The sequence below is a fragment of the Molossus molossus genome, unplaced genomic scaffold (genome assembly GCF_014108415.1).
Source record: "Molossus molossus isolate mMolMol1 unplaced genomic scaffold, mMolMol1.p scaffold_m16_p_11, whole genome shotgun sequence".
Lineage (NCBI taxonomy): Eukaryota > Metazoa > Chordata > Mammalia > Chiroptera > Molossidae > Molossus > Molossus molossus.
The window spans coordinates 54,473,533-54,489,799 of record NW_023425346.1 but is presented as its reverse complement, the minus strand read 5'-3'; the positions used below and the strand labels follow the sequence as shown (position 1 = coordinate 54,489,799).

At 40.6% G+C, this 16,267-nt stretch overlaps 1 protein-coding gene across 3 annotated transcripts in view; it reads right to left on the bottom strand.

Annotated features, from left to right (window-relative positions):
• Positions 1-16,267, bottom strand: part of SATB2 (SATB homeobox 2) — a 190,936-nt gene that overhangs the window by 52,709 nt on the left and 121,960 nt on the right. For all 3 annotated transcript variants that reach the window (XM_036254224.1, XM_036254225.1, XM_036254226.1), the window contains 2 exons: positions 5,315-5,527; positions 540-695 (listed from right to left, as the gene is read on the bottom strand). In XM_036254224.1, the coding sequence (XP_036110117.1) occupies positions 540-695; positions 5,315-5,527 (369 nt within the window). The remainder of the gene's footprint in view (positions 1-539; positions 696-5,314; positions 5,528-16,267) is intronic.

The window sequence follows — 16,267 nt, the reverse complement described above, 5'->3', positions numbered from 1 at the left end:
TAAAGATTTTAGCACTCACCCTGGACTCCCCATGTGTGTTTTCTCCTGGAAAAACAACTGTATTCTATACATAAAAGAAACACCTGACATCACAAGGTGTCTCTGGGGCCGGAGAAAAGCAGTTATTATAACCAAGTCAGTCGTTCTCCTGATGGGAATAAGAGAGGCGATGAGACGTGGCTAAAACGTGGTCTCAGAAAGATGCTGTTTTGTACATACAAAGTTTAGTTCAAATACCAAAAACAAAAAAAAAAAGAAAGAGAGAGAGAGAGAGGTGTTTAGAATTAGAAGAGAAATCATTCAAGGCTGATTCTTTTTCAAACAATTCTTAAAAGACAAAAATCTGGGTTTTGACTTAGTCTCTATTTTGAACTCCAGTGGGAATAAAAGCAAACTCTAGAGCAAAACTCAGAACATGACAGATTCCCTAGGGATTATTATTGTTATTATTATTATAGGAACAGATGTATTTTTATTGGTGGGAGGAGGAGAACAGTCTAATTCCAGTTCTCACTTTTGCTCTTTTAAAAACCACTCACCTGACTTTTATTTGCAGCCACTTTGGCAAACAGGGCTTGAGACACCTTGGCCCTTTTCATCTCCTGTTGGATCTCGTCATAAATGGCAGCTGTGATGTTGACGTTGGCGCCGTCCACCTTAATGGGGAGGTCTGTTGTCGGTGTCGAGGTTTTGGCCTACCAAGAGACCATGAAAATAATAATTTAAAAAGTGCTGCATTCAGCCCAGCCATCTGTGCAGAAATTATCAAAGGATTTCAGTCAGCTGATGCCAAACTGCATTAGCTACAGAGGGACACTTCCTGTCCATTATTCTAATCAGGTTAATTGTGATTGGAAATAATTGCAGTGCATTCCTATAGGACATGCAGTCCTGCAAACCCTGTCCCTTCCCGCAGAATCCGTGCCCGTTCACAGGTAGGATGGCTACTGTGTAGCTGAAAGCCATCCCCTCACTAATAAAGAAGCAGGACACACTCAGAGTTACCTTTTTCTTTCCAGAAGTGGCACACCTTGGAGGAAGAGCCAATTCTTCCAGAAAAAAAAAAAAAAATGAGTAAATGGGTAGAGGTCTCTAAATAATAAATTATTACTCAATTCAATGCACTCCCGAGTCGCTCTCTTTCTTTATTAAAGTTTTACGTATGTCATTCGAGTATGTATGGTTTACCATCATTATCATCGTTATGCTGCCCAGACAGTCACCTAATTTCACCTAGGAAATCAGTGGAAATGAAACAAAATTTCATTTCATAAAACTAGGCTTCAGAATGCCTTTGATGTGGCGTTTTCATTTTCTTAAACTCATATTGTGGTTTTATGTATTCTGCTGTGCTCGTTTTAATTGAATGATTTCCCCTCAGCTTCAGGGACAAATGAAGGACAATATAGAAGGTGTCTGTATTTCTTGGGGTTAGGATAACCCCAAAACGTTTGGAGCTACTTGGTACAAAAGCCGGTCAGAGCACTTGCCCTGGTGTGTACCGGGAGCTGGGCGTCCCAGGCAGCAGGAATCCGCCCGGTCCTCGGGTTCACGAGCATGGCCAGCTGATTTGGTCTAAAATGGACTGTTTTTCCTTTTCGTCTCCACTCACCCTTAATTTCAAACCAAGAGAGCAGTCCCCACATCACCACTGTCCCTCTGCGGGTGCCCTGAGCTGAGAATGTGCAGGTTTTGGGGAAAGACGGGGCATGGAGCCTGGGCACTGTGGGACAATTCTCAGTGACCCGGAAGCCAGAGGTAATGGCCTAAATTTCCAGGAAAGTTTTGATTCCTAAGAGCATTCAGTGACTTTTGCCATTCTCCTTTGACCTCCTTGTCTCCAATTATATTCTAATTACTACAAAAAATAATTTATACTGTACTTTTTATGTGCCAGGTATTTTTTTCTTTTTAATCCTCATCTGAGGACATTTCTGCATGTGTCTTGAGATAGAGCGGGAGGGAGAGAGGGAAGAAGAGAGAGAGAGAAAAACACTGATGTGAGAGAGACACATCAAGTGGCTGCCACCCACACGACCATAACCAGGGCTGGGGAAAAACTACAACCGAGGTACATGCTCTTAGCAGGAACCGAACCCAGGACTCTCTGGTCAGAGGGCCAACGCTCTAACCGCTGAGCCAAACTGGCCAGGGCAGGTATTCTTATTTTTGTTATCTCATTCAATCCTCCTAAGAAGACAGTGAGTTAGACATTATTATTATTTTCATTTTACAGATGAGGACCTCCTGGAGGACACACACAGCAAGTGAGACAACTCTATTCTGAACCCAGGTCTTCCGGGCTCCAAAGCACGGGCTCAGGACTGCTGTGCTAATCCGCCTCCATAATCTCCACTTTATACTGATGCTGTTTCCACAGGTATCTTCTTGCCCACGAGTCTGGAGTCTTCCCGTAACAATCCAATTGTCCATCATTTTTTTCCAAGAAACTCCTTTTTCTTCTCAAAATTTCTAGTGAAAGCACAGTACTTTTCTTGTTAAGTGCATGTTTCAGCATATTATTTCTGCCTTTCTCAATTCAGGTTTCATATTAGCCTTACTGACTATCTCACCTTACCTGACTGATCAAATCTCCAGAACCCTGGGGGCTAAAATGAAAGCCCTCAAGGCACTAAAATAGATGGTTAGGAGCCCAGGCCCTGGACTTAGAATAACCAGAGTTCAATCCTAGCTCTATCACTCAGCCATGTGACCACTGACAGGGTATTCAATCTGTAAACCTCAGCTTTCTCATCTGTAAAATGGGGATAACAATGTAAAATGGTGAAGATCCAATTCATGCAAAGTGCTCACAATACCGGATCCACAATAAGTGCTCAATAAATGATCACTCTGCCCTGGCCAGTTTGGGTCAGCAGTTAGCATCAGCCTGCGGACAAAAGAGTCCCGGGTTTGATTCCAGCCAAGGGCATGTACCTCAGCTGCACTTTGTCCCCAGCCCCGGTTGGGGTCATGAGGGTGGCAGCCAGTGGATGTCTCTCCCTCACATCGATGCTTCTCTCTCTCCCCCCACCCAACTCTGTCTGAAGCTAAATATAAAAATATCCACAAGTGAGAATTAAAGAGAAAAAAAAAAAAATCACCCTACCTTCTTATTGTCATTTTGTTATTATTAAGTGCATCAAAAAACACTGGCCAACTGAAGCGTTATGAGAAGAGATTCTAGAGGTTTAATTTCAAATCTGAAATTTCTCCAATTTGTTTTAAACCAATAATCAAGTGCTGACAGGGTCTGGAAAATAATCTCCATTGCACCTGTGGAAGGGCTACCTCTGTGCCCTACGCTGCTGACTCCTCCCCAAGGCTGAGTCGGTGGGTATCGCTAACACCGCTCTGGCCTGACAGCTTCACTCAGCTACGGCTCTGCTGTCGGGACTGTCTGTGAAGAACACTGAGTAAGCAGGTAATCATGAAATGTTTTAAATGACTTTAACAACTTCCCCTTTCTCAATGTTTAACCAACAGAAAACCAAGAATGTTCCAGAGAATGTGAAATGCCAGTGCCATACCTGTATTCTCGAAAATATTTAGAGAAAAACTTTTTATATTTATTTTCATAAATCTCAAAACTGTGAAATTAAATGATTAATTGTCCTGTTATACTTGTCCCAAAAGGGCGCCTTTAACCTAGGAATTTTCTAGGTGGGATTCTGCGCTATTGAAAAAGCAACATCCTGACCCTGTATAGACTTGTAGGTTGGGTTAGCTCTGAAAGCTATCAGGTCTTTGAAAGGATGCCTACGATATCTTGCTAGAAAAATATTATGAAGGAGCAGAAAGCAAAGCACACAGACCTGAATGATTTTCTAACAAGTAGGAGGAATTTGCTGAGGTGTCTGGTTAAACAGCCAGGAAGCATAGCTGAATTCTCCTATAATAGTTTAATGGACTTCAAAAGTAGGAAAAATATTGACAAATTTAATAGAAGTAAATATTAGTACAAATTAACAACTCGTCCAGCTCAATAGCTTAATACGTCTGCTCCAAAACTGAAAAAGAAAAGAAAAAATCCTATATAAAAGCTTGGTTACATTCGTCCAAACTAAGCAGTCAAGAGACTTATTTTTGGTTTAACAGTAATTAAGACTCATAATTCACTAAAGACTAAAGTGTAAGTATCACAATGTGGCAGTACATGACAGAAAATGATCTTCAATTAAAAATCTATTACAGAGTGCAAAATTATAAAAAGTTAAGATTTGTGGAAAAAAAAATAGATGTACTTGAAAAAGCTCACAAATTTCTACTAGAATAAAATGTTGCTTCTATGCTTAATCAGTTCCTTGGAACTTAACAGAAAACAAACTTATAAAAATAAAAAACACCATCACCAAAAAGCTATAATATCTAAGCAAAAAATCCTTTGGGTCCAAAGTACCCATTTTCCTAATTTGAACGAATGTGTATCTGTGAAGTGTCTTGAGAACTATCACTCAGAGGGAACTTGCAACCATCCTGGCAACAGTAAGATGAGATGGCTGTATCATAACTCCGGTGAGTAGTAACAGTGTCAGGGAAATAGGCAGGGAGCTAGGAATGAGTGGGCTCGGACCTGAACGGAGAACGCCGGCTGGGGGCCGACTGGAGCCTCTGACCCTGATCTCCGAAGCACCCAGAATGAACAGATGTGTGCATTTGCAGGAGGAGCTGAGAACAGAATGTGTTTACATTGTGGAGAAGGGAGGGGTGGAAGCTGAGTCCTAGAGTCCTGGGGGAGATCACTCTAGGAAGCAAAATAATGAAGGCTTCCCTTTCCACAGCTACTTTCTACGGGCTCGCTGAATGACCTGGGCCTTCTGATCTAGTGGCTGCCCACATGTGCTTCCGTCACTCACAGGTTCCTCTCCCATTCTGTCTTTCCTGGATTGCATAAAGCAAACCTTGGACGACTCCTCTGTCCCCTGCCCCCAACTTCCTTACCCCACCCAAATAAATAAACGATGTAAGGAACAGCAGTGTGCTTGCTATGAGAGCAGCTTCAACACGAACCCTCCTCCTTCCTTGATACCTAACCAGCTGTATGTAGACATCGACAGCTACCCCTCCACCCACTCCTCTCTCCTGCAGCCTGGGGAAATACTCCTTTCTGTCCCTAAAGGAAGAAAAATGGCACATGATATGGTAAAGGACAACCCATTCCATGTGGTCAGAGTTTCATATCCTCTGACCAACATGTTCAATGGATTCAGAAATCCTTGAATTACGTCTCTGTTTTCGAGGGAAAACACAGTATCCGTGAAGGCAAGATGTTTCCACGGCAAAGAGTGAAAAGTCAGCGGAGCAAGGATCTCACCTGAGGGGTTCGGGAGGAGCTGGGACTGCTAGAGGCCGACGAGACCATGCTCACATTGGGGTTCATGCTCCGCTCTCTCTCGTCCTGGTATATGCGATCCCGCTCCACCTCCGGAAGGTTGAGGAAGTTCTGCATGGCCCTCAGGTTGACCAAGAGAGACTGAGAGGCTGTCCGAGGGTCTTCTTCCTTCCGGAGAATCTCAGACAACAATCCCTGATTCAACGGAAAGAAACAGGCCGAGTCATACGTGCTGGTGTGTGGGTTCTGCCTCCTGGCCCTCCTCTCCCCCGTGTTTGCTGGGGGTGCGCAGCTGGCTGTGATGTCAAGAACCTCAGTCTAATTGCTGAGGGTCCTCCAGCAGGAAGGCTGGGCGGGAATGCGCTTGCCTTCCGGGGGCTGTGCCTTATTTTGGACTGTTCTGTTCTGACACTTTATCATCACAGTAATAATCATTGGTGTACGGGGATGCCAGCTAGCAAGGTAGGCGCTGGGGAAAGGATTGTGAAGCTGCAATTACCACCAGGTGCCTCCTACAAGTATTTCAGGAACTGTTAGAACTCTCTGCTTGAAATTGGGAACACTTGGCAGTCCTGCTCAGCTTGAAAAATCTGCCAAGTTTGGTAAATTTAGTTCCGACATTTAAACAGCATGGGAGATTTACATCGACTTAAAAAAAAAAAGTTTGGCTGAATTTCTATGTGACTGGCCACTGTTTTCAATATAAATGTTCCTAATAGCAAAAAAAAAAAAAAAAAAAAGACAAAGTAAATGGCTATAACTTGTATTAACCCTCTGATAGCGTCTCAATCCACATACGTAACAGGTATCCTTGCTTACGTCCCAGAGGGCACCCAAACATTTCTATGAGCTGCCCTCAGGGGGAAGCTCTGATCCCATCATTAGAAGAATGGAAATGTAGTCACATCTCGTGAAGGACCAGAGCACAATTGGAGAACGCCATGGTAGGCTCAGAAACCTTCTGAATGTGTGACTTATCCAAATAGAAAGCTTTAAATAAGAAATTAGTGGTTTTCTGTGCTCTAATGACAGAATTCACACACACACACACACACACACACACAGTAAAAGTTGACAAGAGTGGAGAAAAGTAGTATGGACATAAGAAAAGGCTGGAGACCAAAGTTAGAACCTTGTACTTTGGGCAAAAACACACTTGTCAGATTATCACACAGAGGCGTCTCTTTACACTCCCCGCTAAGATCCATTCTCAGGACACTATCAAGTCAAGGCCTAAGATCACCCCCCCAGAAAGAGGGGAGATGTTAACCTCTGTATCTTAGAACAGATGGGGCAACCCCAAATCATGAAAAATCGATGCCAAGGACATTTCCACTGAGGTGAATATTCATGCAAAAGAAACACTATCAGATTTGTAATATATGGCTTACCTACAAAAGGCATTGGATGCAAGAGGAATAATTCATCTCCTGCTTGGCCAGAAATTTTCAGGATAAGTTAGGCAGACTTTGAAAATAAAGTAATGCATTATAAAACAATGTAAGCAATGTCACTTACAGGAGTGTGTATCCCACAGTTATCTGTACTCCAAGAAGGTAACCACAATTTAGAATAGGTAAAGCAATTTTTACTATAAAGAACCTACAAGCACTGTGCATCACACAGTTCTGAAAGTTGGGTGTCTTGTTCCTTTGATTAAAGATGTCTTTACAAATGAGAATAAAATATGCCATACAATGAAGCTAGAAGAGATGTTAGCCAGTGTGCGTCTGTGTGCATGCATGCCCAAGGAAAGAACAAAGTAGGATGTCTATGTAAAAATACTCTACTAGAAAAATGGGTCTAAGAAAATCCAGATTTCTTATCATGCTTTTAGAAGCAACAAGTGACACATTTGCCTTCCAGAAAAATGGTATGCAATCTAAGAACTGATAACTGATTCTCTTTCTAAAACTAAGTCACTTCAGCCTGGCACTAAGCAACCTGAAATATTAATAATAAATTTGTTTCTGAGATAAAAATCTCCATGAAGGAAGTGAATTTAAAATCAATACTAATCTCCAATACCAACAAGACACTAGGATTAATATTTCCTGAGCATTCATTAATGATGAACTCTGCACATAAAGGATAAGTTGGTCTCCTTCTCCTCGCCCTCCCCCACTTTCTCCTCCTGCCCCTCTTCTCTCATAAGTAATTTTAGCATTTTAATATATTTCAGACTACCAAATCTGGAAGAGCTGTAGGGTCTACACAGAGATATATTCTTTATGCTAGTTATGATTATACTTAAGATGTCTCAATAGCAAAGTTTGTAAATTTCTACAAAACTATTTTCACGTGCTGTACAGTATGGCTAAGAATTTGCACACAAAATAGTGAATTAACAAACACTCGTGTTCTAATAGACCAGGTAAAAATTGTTTGTTCACATTCTTCATCAATTAAAAAACATCACTCTGCTTCAGAGTGATTTTTTTTCCTCTTGTTTTGCTTAGTTTACTTTTTTTCCACATTGAAATTGTGGAGTTCCTTCCTCTGCATTTTTTTACACGTTGGACAGATCGCATGGGGAAGCGAATCCATCTCTAAGAAAATCAAGACCGAGCATTCTTGTAAATGACTGCTCACCAGCATCATTTCTGAAGTGAACGAGACACAGTATTTGTATTTTAAAAGGCTGGTGGAATATACTGTTGCCTCTGTTTCATTTGCCTAATTGAAGATAAAGTCTCAAACCAACAAGGTGGCCAGGCCGCCTCCATGCATTGCCCCAGAGAATGAGAACACTGTTCTAAATTATTTACTTACAGTCTCATCTGTGTAGCCACGGTCCCAAAGCAGATTCTTTTTACCCCAGACATTTTCAATAACAAGTGGCTAATGGGTGAGCATAAGAAGAGTTCTAGTGGTTTTGTTGAGCCTTTTTCATTTTGGTTATTTTTGAGCTTTTAACTATTTAAACTGGGATGTTTAAAAATAGAGTCCAAATTCTGTAGGCTCATAAATGCTGAGGGAGCTTATTTAGTTAGCTGAAAATTATCATGAGGGAGAAAAATCAGAAGAAAATCTATGGCATAACTTAGATACACCACCAATTGCCCCATCTAATTATCAAGATTAGTAAACATTTATCATATTGAAACTGTCTTGAATAGAGCATAAATTAATAATTTATCACACATAAATATTTCTAAAGCCCTTGCCACTATATTGTCTGGCATGTTAATCATCAACCCGCCAAGCAGGAGATGTCACTTGGACAGTCCCATTATGCAGCCTGAGATACAGAGAATGTGGCACCTGGGCACGGGGGGGGGGGGGTGTACTTTTATGAATAGACGGGTCATGAATATTGAAAATGTGAAAATTGAGGGAAATTAATAAATTAACCAGGATATTGCCCATTAAACTTCCATATCAGTAATCCTATTAAAACATATTGCAAGTATTGAGTAAAGTAGTCATGAAGTATTTTCCTCCTCATAGGCAACAGAGCCTTCTCAAGGGAGAGAGTAAAACAAGTCCCTCCTCAGTGGGAGCTGAGGTTATGTAAGACCAGGAAACATGTAGAACGAACCTCTGCACAGGGTAGAAAGACACCAGGCACAAATAGCTCTTGGGTTACAAGCTGCTGAAAAATGAAGGGAGTCGGGAAAAAAGAACCTCAGCTTGGCGTTCTCTCCAGCCTTTTAATGGGGGATTTTGTGAGCTTCATGGTATTTCCAGCCCCAGCAAAGAATATATGAAGTTGGCAGAAAATTCAGCAGGAGCAAAATAATTCAAAACCCCAAACAAGAGCTAACATAATGTCATCTAGCTTGGTTGCTAATAGAGGTTATCTTTGCAAATCATTCAGGCTAATTAAAAAAAAAAATAATAATAATGTACTTACTATTTCTAGTATTTTAAAGAATATTTGTAATAAATCAAATGACCTTACAGTTTCTGAATATGCAATTTCTGTCGATGAGCTTTCTTATTTAAATGATTATGATTTCCATACTTCTTCAACAATTTGCAGTTTGTCCCAAATCATTAGTGTGCAAAATACATGCTAATACTCAGAAATGTTTGGGAAATATTACCATGAATGGCTCTATAAAATTTACTTCTAAGTTTCTGCATTAGCTCTTGAGACCTTGCCTGGGACAGGTGAGAAACTGCTGTGATGGGCCCTTAATCTTTAAGACAGCAATAAGAAAACCTAAACCTGGGCCAGGTTTTAGGGACACTGAGCTTGAGCCCCTCAGACCTCCCCAGGCACTCAGGGACCGACAGTAATAGTCAAGGTCATTACTGACTCAATTTTAACAGATAGCTGTTCTTCATAGCTCGCACACTTTTGGTAATTCTCTAGGATTGGGCTCTATCTCCCACTGACTATCTGGAGAACCCCCAAATTCAATATACCTATTACCAAAGAATGACAGATCAGTCTGTTCATTCATTTCTTATTTGCGACTTGATACAAAGTGCAGAATGAAATGAAAAGATTCATTAAGACACAGGTTCTGCCACAAGGAGTTTACTATAGGAGGGTTTATAGGACAATGTTAAAGACGACAAGTGGCATAAACTCCAGACAGAACTACTGCCATCTCAGCTCAGACGAGGGGGAAATCACTGCAATGACAGGACTCAGGGACAATGTCTTGGAAGAGGTGGAACTGAACGTGGCTGGGATTTTAAATACACAGAGTACACGATTGTAGAGATGGTGAGACCGGGCAAAGGGGGAGGTGGCCGGGGACTGGACAGTACCCGAACATTTGAAGAAAAAAAAGAACATGGCTAATCCAGAATACCAAGAGGAATTTCTGTTTCATTAAAAGAGTACAACAACTGATAAAGTGGTAGGAGACATTTTGAAGTGGAAATAACACCGTCCACATGAATATCATTCTGAACTACTGGAGGATACACAAACTAACTAGCAAACATTACCCCCAAATGAAGTGATATTAGATAATCTGTTCAGCCTTTTTGTCACCTGCAACAAATTAGGCTTTCAATATGCAAAACATCTTCCTTCCAGAAAAACAAATGATCGTGATTCCATTTAATTGTAATTTAATGAGGCATAATTTATTTTTTAAAGTGATATACACCAGGTGTGTACTGAGGAAACTGATCCAGCCAAACCCCAGTGCTTCTCTTTGGAAAAAACCTCAAACTAGCTAGAGACTGTTTCCATTTCTGTGAACTGTATTTCTGTGTGTGGCCGCTGAAGTCAGAGGTATAAAAGATAACTTGCAGTGTTCACATATTTCTTATCATATATCTTTAAAGTAACTCAATCCCCCAAAATACTCAGCTATCATATAAAGCAACTAACTAGTCTGCAAGTGTTGGGCTCCAACCTAAACGAAGGGAGTTGTCAGAATGTTATACAAACCCCAAAGACAGCTGAGTGTTATGCTCAAAGTAAAGCCGTGTGCTTAACCTGTCTTTAGAAATGGTTAGACTGCATATGTTAGAGAGAATAAGCCCTTTCCCTTCATAATATATTTTAATTATTAATTGTTGGACGTATGAACAATGTATGTAAGCTATTTAATGATGGTTCTCTTCAAAATCCAGTTACAGCTCTTTAAAGATGTGAAAAGACGTATGAGTTGAAACATTGATTTGGGAGTCCTAGCTATGTAGTGTTGAGTATAAAAATATACTGTTTTAGTTCATACTTTTATATTGCTTTTAAAAAATGATGTCATAGCCCTGGCCGCTTTGGCTCAGCGGTTAGAGCATCGGCCTGCGGTCCAGAGACTCCCGGGTTCGGTTCCCGCTAAGGGCACGTACCTGGGTTGCAGTTTGTCCCCGGCCCTTGTTGGGTCATGTGGGAGGCAGCCACTCGATGTGTCCCTTTCACATCGATGTTTCTCTCTCCCTTTCTCTCCCTCCCACTCAATCTGAATAAAAAATGGAAAAATGTCCTCAGGTGAAGATAAAAAAAAGAAAAAGAAAACAATGTCATAAACAATAAGCAAGGTTAAAAGGCACATAGACCCCCAATTTACAAACTGAAATCACAGAGGGTCAAAGATGGAAGGGGCCTTGGAAATCACATGGGCAGCGCTGCACCCTGCCTGAGTACGCCTATCACCCACTTCCCTGAAATACCAACGAAAACAAAGGCCTCCACAGACTCCTCACCTTTCACCACCCCTTCTGCATGATTATTTGTTAGCCTTGATTTTCACACAATTCTGAAATGTCTGGTTCCAGCTGACATAAGAGCCAAAACCTGGTATCCTCCGAAGACCAGGTAACACCAAACTCCAGGCCTAATCACACAAAGGGAAGCCTAAACTTCGGCTGTCAACGCAGTTCACTGAGGCTGAGAAATCGGCTGCACAGTCATGTGCTGACACCCTACATTCTGCAAGCTGACCTAATAGAATCCGTTCTCTCCTCATCGCCAATCTCATTTCCTTCTAGACGCTCCTAAGGGGCCTTTTCCCCTCTGCTCACGAATGTAAACAGGTTTCCCTGGGCCCCATATTCATAATCTACAACCGCACTATGAACTTGACTGCTGAAATTCATCTGTGTAATGCTAAAAATACTCGCCCCCTCCCCTTCCCCCTTCCCCCCAGAGCACTGCTTAGCCACGAAGCCCGTGTATTTAGTCTGATTTGAATAAAAGATTTACAGGGCACAACAATGACAATTTGATTTTTATTATTAAAAATGATGTGTTAAATCCTCAAAGAAAATGTTGTTATTGCATTAGTTTAATAAAACCTCTCTTTTATTATAATATTTCTTTATTAGGAAAGACAGCCTATGCATGCAGCATGTTTGTAGAATGGGGTGGATAGAACTGAGCATCTGAAGGGAATTAATGTACTCTGCAAATATAAACGCACATACAAGAATAACATTTGTAGACAAATGTGGCTGCTGCATATCCTGCACTGCACTAAAAGACTATCTATTATGTGTACATGTATATACACTGCAGTTGGCAATACTTTCTCCCTCCTTTGAATGAAAACGGCACTAGTTCTAGTTCACATTTATGACACTTTCATCTTATATTGTGCTCCTATAAAACCTTTCTCCCGATCAAACAGTAAACTCGTTGGGAGCAGAATCTATACGTCTCGTGCTTTGTGGTTCACTGGGGGATATACAGGAATCCGGGACACCAAGAAGACACCTAATGCATATTTTTTTATTTTTCTGAGAATTAGGAGTCCTAGCTTTGTTGATCAGTCAGCAGCAGGCCCTGACAGACCACATGTTAAAAGCCCGATTCCCATTATACTTAAGATCTTTTCGTTCAACCTACTGAAAACAATGAAATATTGGAAACTGAAATTCTGGGCCATGCAAACTCTACTATAGAACACACATTCCATGTACCCCAAATATGCAATTTATTACATGAAACGTTTCCCTCACAGACAGCTATGTTTCTAGTGTGTACAATAAAGCATTGCTTGTGCCACATGACACAGCAGGACACGGAACGTATGCAACATGAAGTGAGTGGGGACAACCAAGCAGTCTGTACTTTTTAAAGTCCCCTGTCCAAGCCACACCTGGACACGTCAACGGAGGAGCTTGGCCTAACACAGATTCCTGGAGAACGGAGGAGCTTGGCCTAACACAGATTCCTGGAGACTTACTACTTTTTACCTACCTGATCTATGCAAGAGCAGATACAATTAGATACACAGCTGCATCTCATTTCCCTCCTCAGTCCTTCTCTCCTTGTTTTTGGAAAGTCTTAGGTACTGGAATGTGGGGCTAGGCACAACCTAAGTCAAAATCTTCCAAACACATTTACACCAAAAGCAAAAGCAAATAGAGAACCGAACAGATTTCCCTTGGAAACGTTTTATCAACAGTGTTAGAGGCTCGGGCACATCCATGGTTTCTGTAACGCCTCGAGTTCCTGGTAGCATGGCCAGTGCGCTCACCAAGTTCCACAACCTGGGTATTCCGTGAGCATTCTCTGAAACAACTTGGCAAACTGCCCCCTAAATTCACTAGTTTGGGCAATTTTGTCAAATTGTTGGCAAAAATAGTACTTTCCAAAAATAAAAATAAACCAAAAACATATACTTAATGGATATTTATATCTCAAAAGTATCAAGTGCATTCAGATATAAGAAGTCGAGCAGTCTATTAATATACGAGTTGATTCTGTCCTGAAACAGCTATAAAATATTAGTTTTTCCTGCTGAAATATTTCTGCATTAACTTCAATCGCCTCCAGGGTCAAAAGCATCTGTTCTCACCAGTCCATGTGACACATCACAGTACTTATTATACCGCAGTGGGATTACTGCCTTGGAAGTCTGTTCACTCCCTGCGTTTTGCTCCCTGAAGGAGGGATGAAGCCTTTCATCTTCTGCTCTATGGCAGCAGAAATGACTGAGAAGAAAGTGCTTATGAGTGTGAGCTCTGAGTGTGAGTTGTGAAGTCAGAACTGCTGGGTTTAAAACTGGGCTCTAATTGGACCTAGAACAATCAACCTTCCTATGGCACAATTTTCCTCACACGTGAAATTAAGATAATAATGTACTTCCCTCATAGGTTCCCTAGAGAGGTTATAACTATATTAATACATATTAAATGTGCAATAAATATTAGTTATCATTATAATGCCTAGCATAGTCTCTGAATGCTAAATAACTATTTGTTAAATGAATGGATAAATAAATGCAGAACTAACATCAAAGTACAGTTCTTATATTCAAGGCCTTCCACTTATATTTGCCAAGTGTCTCCCCAAATACAGAAGAAAGGACATATTAAAAATAAATTTTAGGAATTAGGATAAATATGTGGGATAAAGGAGAATGCACAGGAAAATGTAATAAATTATATTAAGTGAATTTATGAATAAACATACGAATATTCAGGCTAGTACTAAACTAAGATATTCATTTTAGACTTCAGAAAAGAAAAACAACTTTTCCTCCCTAAGTAACTTTGTATCACTTAAAGTAAGCCTTAATCTGCATTGCTGCTTAAACATGGATCATGATTATTAGTGGATGAAGAAATTAACTAGGCATATCCTAACTAACATTTTCATAACTAAATGCTATTAGGTAGATTAGACACTACCAAAGTGCTTCATCTATGTATTGTTTCATAAAGGTTTTTTTCTTTCTTTCATGAATGCATTGCTTTAGAAATATGCAAATAAAGACATAAGTAAAAATGAGATAGAATTCCAGATAGACATAAAATACACAAGTGTGGTCACATGTGTGAGTGTGTGTGTAGCAGTTCATAAGACCGAAAAGTATTTCTTACTGGGTGCTGCTGTCAGAAGTTTGAAAGTAAATGCTGTAGTCTGTAGGGACAATTTTAGGCACATAACTTGTAGATAAAATTTAAACAACCTTGTCATTTCCAACTGACTTCAAATTGATTCAGTTATATTTTTCTCACAGCATTTCTGGCCTTTAAATTTAATTCACTTTATTTGAACAAACATGCACTTAACCGCAGGCCAAATGGTCATCATTTCGATCAGTGGCCGTGAAAAGAACACTCTTGTATTTATTTTATTCCTTTAAATAAGCAATGGCGAAAAGTATATAAATAGTGGGATCTAAAGCTAGTGTTTCCTGGTATTTCTTCTATAAAAATTCTATTTTAATTATAAACATCACCCTGAATTTGGGGAGACCGGTTACCTTATAAAACAGTAGGCCTTCACACTACCACGCAGGTCTCCACAGGCACACACTCATGGGGGTGAAAGAAAGTCCTTACTGGGGACAAAGATGCCTTATCTGTGTGAAATGAGTCGATCACTCCTTGTTAGGGAACAGTGACAAAAGTTTGTAAAACCATCACCAAAAAAGCAGTCTTTTCTGGTAAAAATGGTAAAACCTGCATTTTCTATACTAAGTTCATAACTAATTTTAAGAACCCCGCACACGAGCGGGGAGGAGAGGAACAGACAGACCTGTGCTGTCATATTGGTTTCCTCGGAGTCTTTGGGACGAGTTTGTGAAGGATGGAAGGGCTGGGGGGTGGAGGGGAAGAGTTTTCAAATTTTCTTTTATATAAATGATTCTATTTCCAGTGGATTGAGGGCAGGGGAGAGAGTTGTATACATCTGACAGCTTGACTGAAACTTCTCTTTACCCAGAGCACAAACAAAACCAGCATCCCCCCAAGCTTCTGGGCTGAAATTGCCCAGAAAGTGCTAACTAACGACAGTCTTTCCATGTACGCTGAGGAACCACAGGGAGACCACTATCTAGAGGGCCATCCTTGAGCCACCAAATAACTCTGAGACCCTGCTGTTCTGGAAGATATTAATATTATTATAATCTTTCAATCTATGAAGTCAAGCCAGTGCTTCTGAAATGAAAGACTGTTTTATGAAGCAAGCAGGGCCATCTTTTCCTACTTTATTAATTTAATGTTGAAATCAAAAGAGGGTGCATTATTTGCTCCACAAGCCAATAACATGTTCATGCCTGATCTGCGGCATTTCATATCTACAGGCCATCTTCCCGAGGGTGGACTTCCTCTGCCTCACAGGTCCCCTTGTCATTTTATAACCAGCTCACTGGACCATGGAGTCAAGACCTCCGGATTCACATTGTGTTTTATTCTTGTATGGCTTGCCGGGGGCCGTATCTCTATTGGATACTGAGAAAAAAATGATGATGGAGACCAGAGATCGGCTGAGAAAATATTCTGAGTATCTTGGAGGTCAAATATTCTACAAATATAAACTGCATGTATAATTTAATCATGCCTATCTTTGGGTAACAATATGTATGAATCAAACACAAGACTTAAAAAGGAGAAGTTTGTCGCCCCAAAAACTGACTGGTAAAGTGCCGACGCCGAGACTTCCAAATATTTTGGTTGCTAAAATTTTCATGTTGTCGCTCCACATCTCTTCCTAACTGTACCACAAGCCCAGAGACATTTTAACCTTAATAAGATGAGTGTTCTTATACTCTAAACATGGTGCCAATAAAG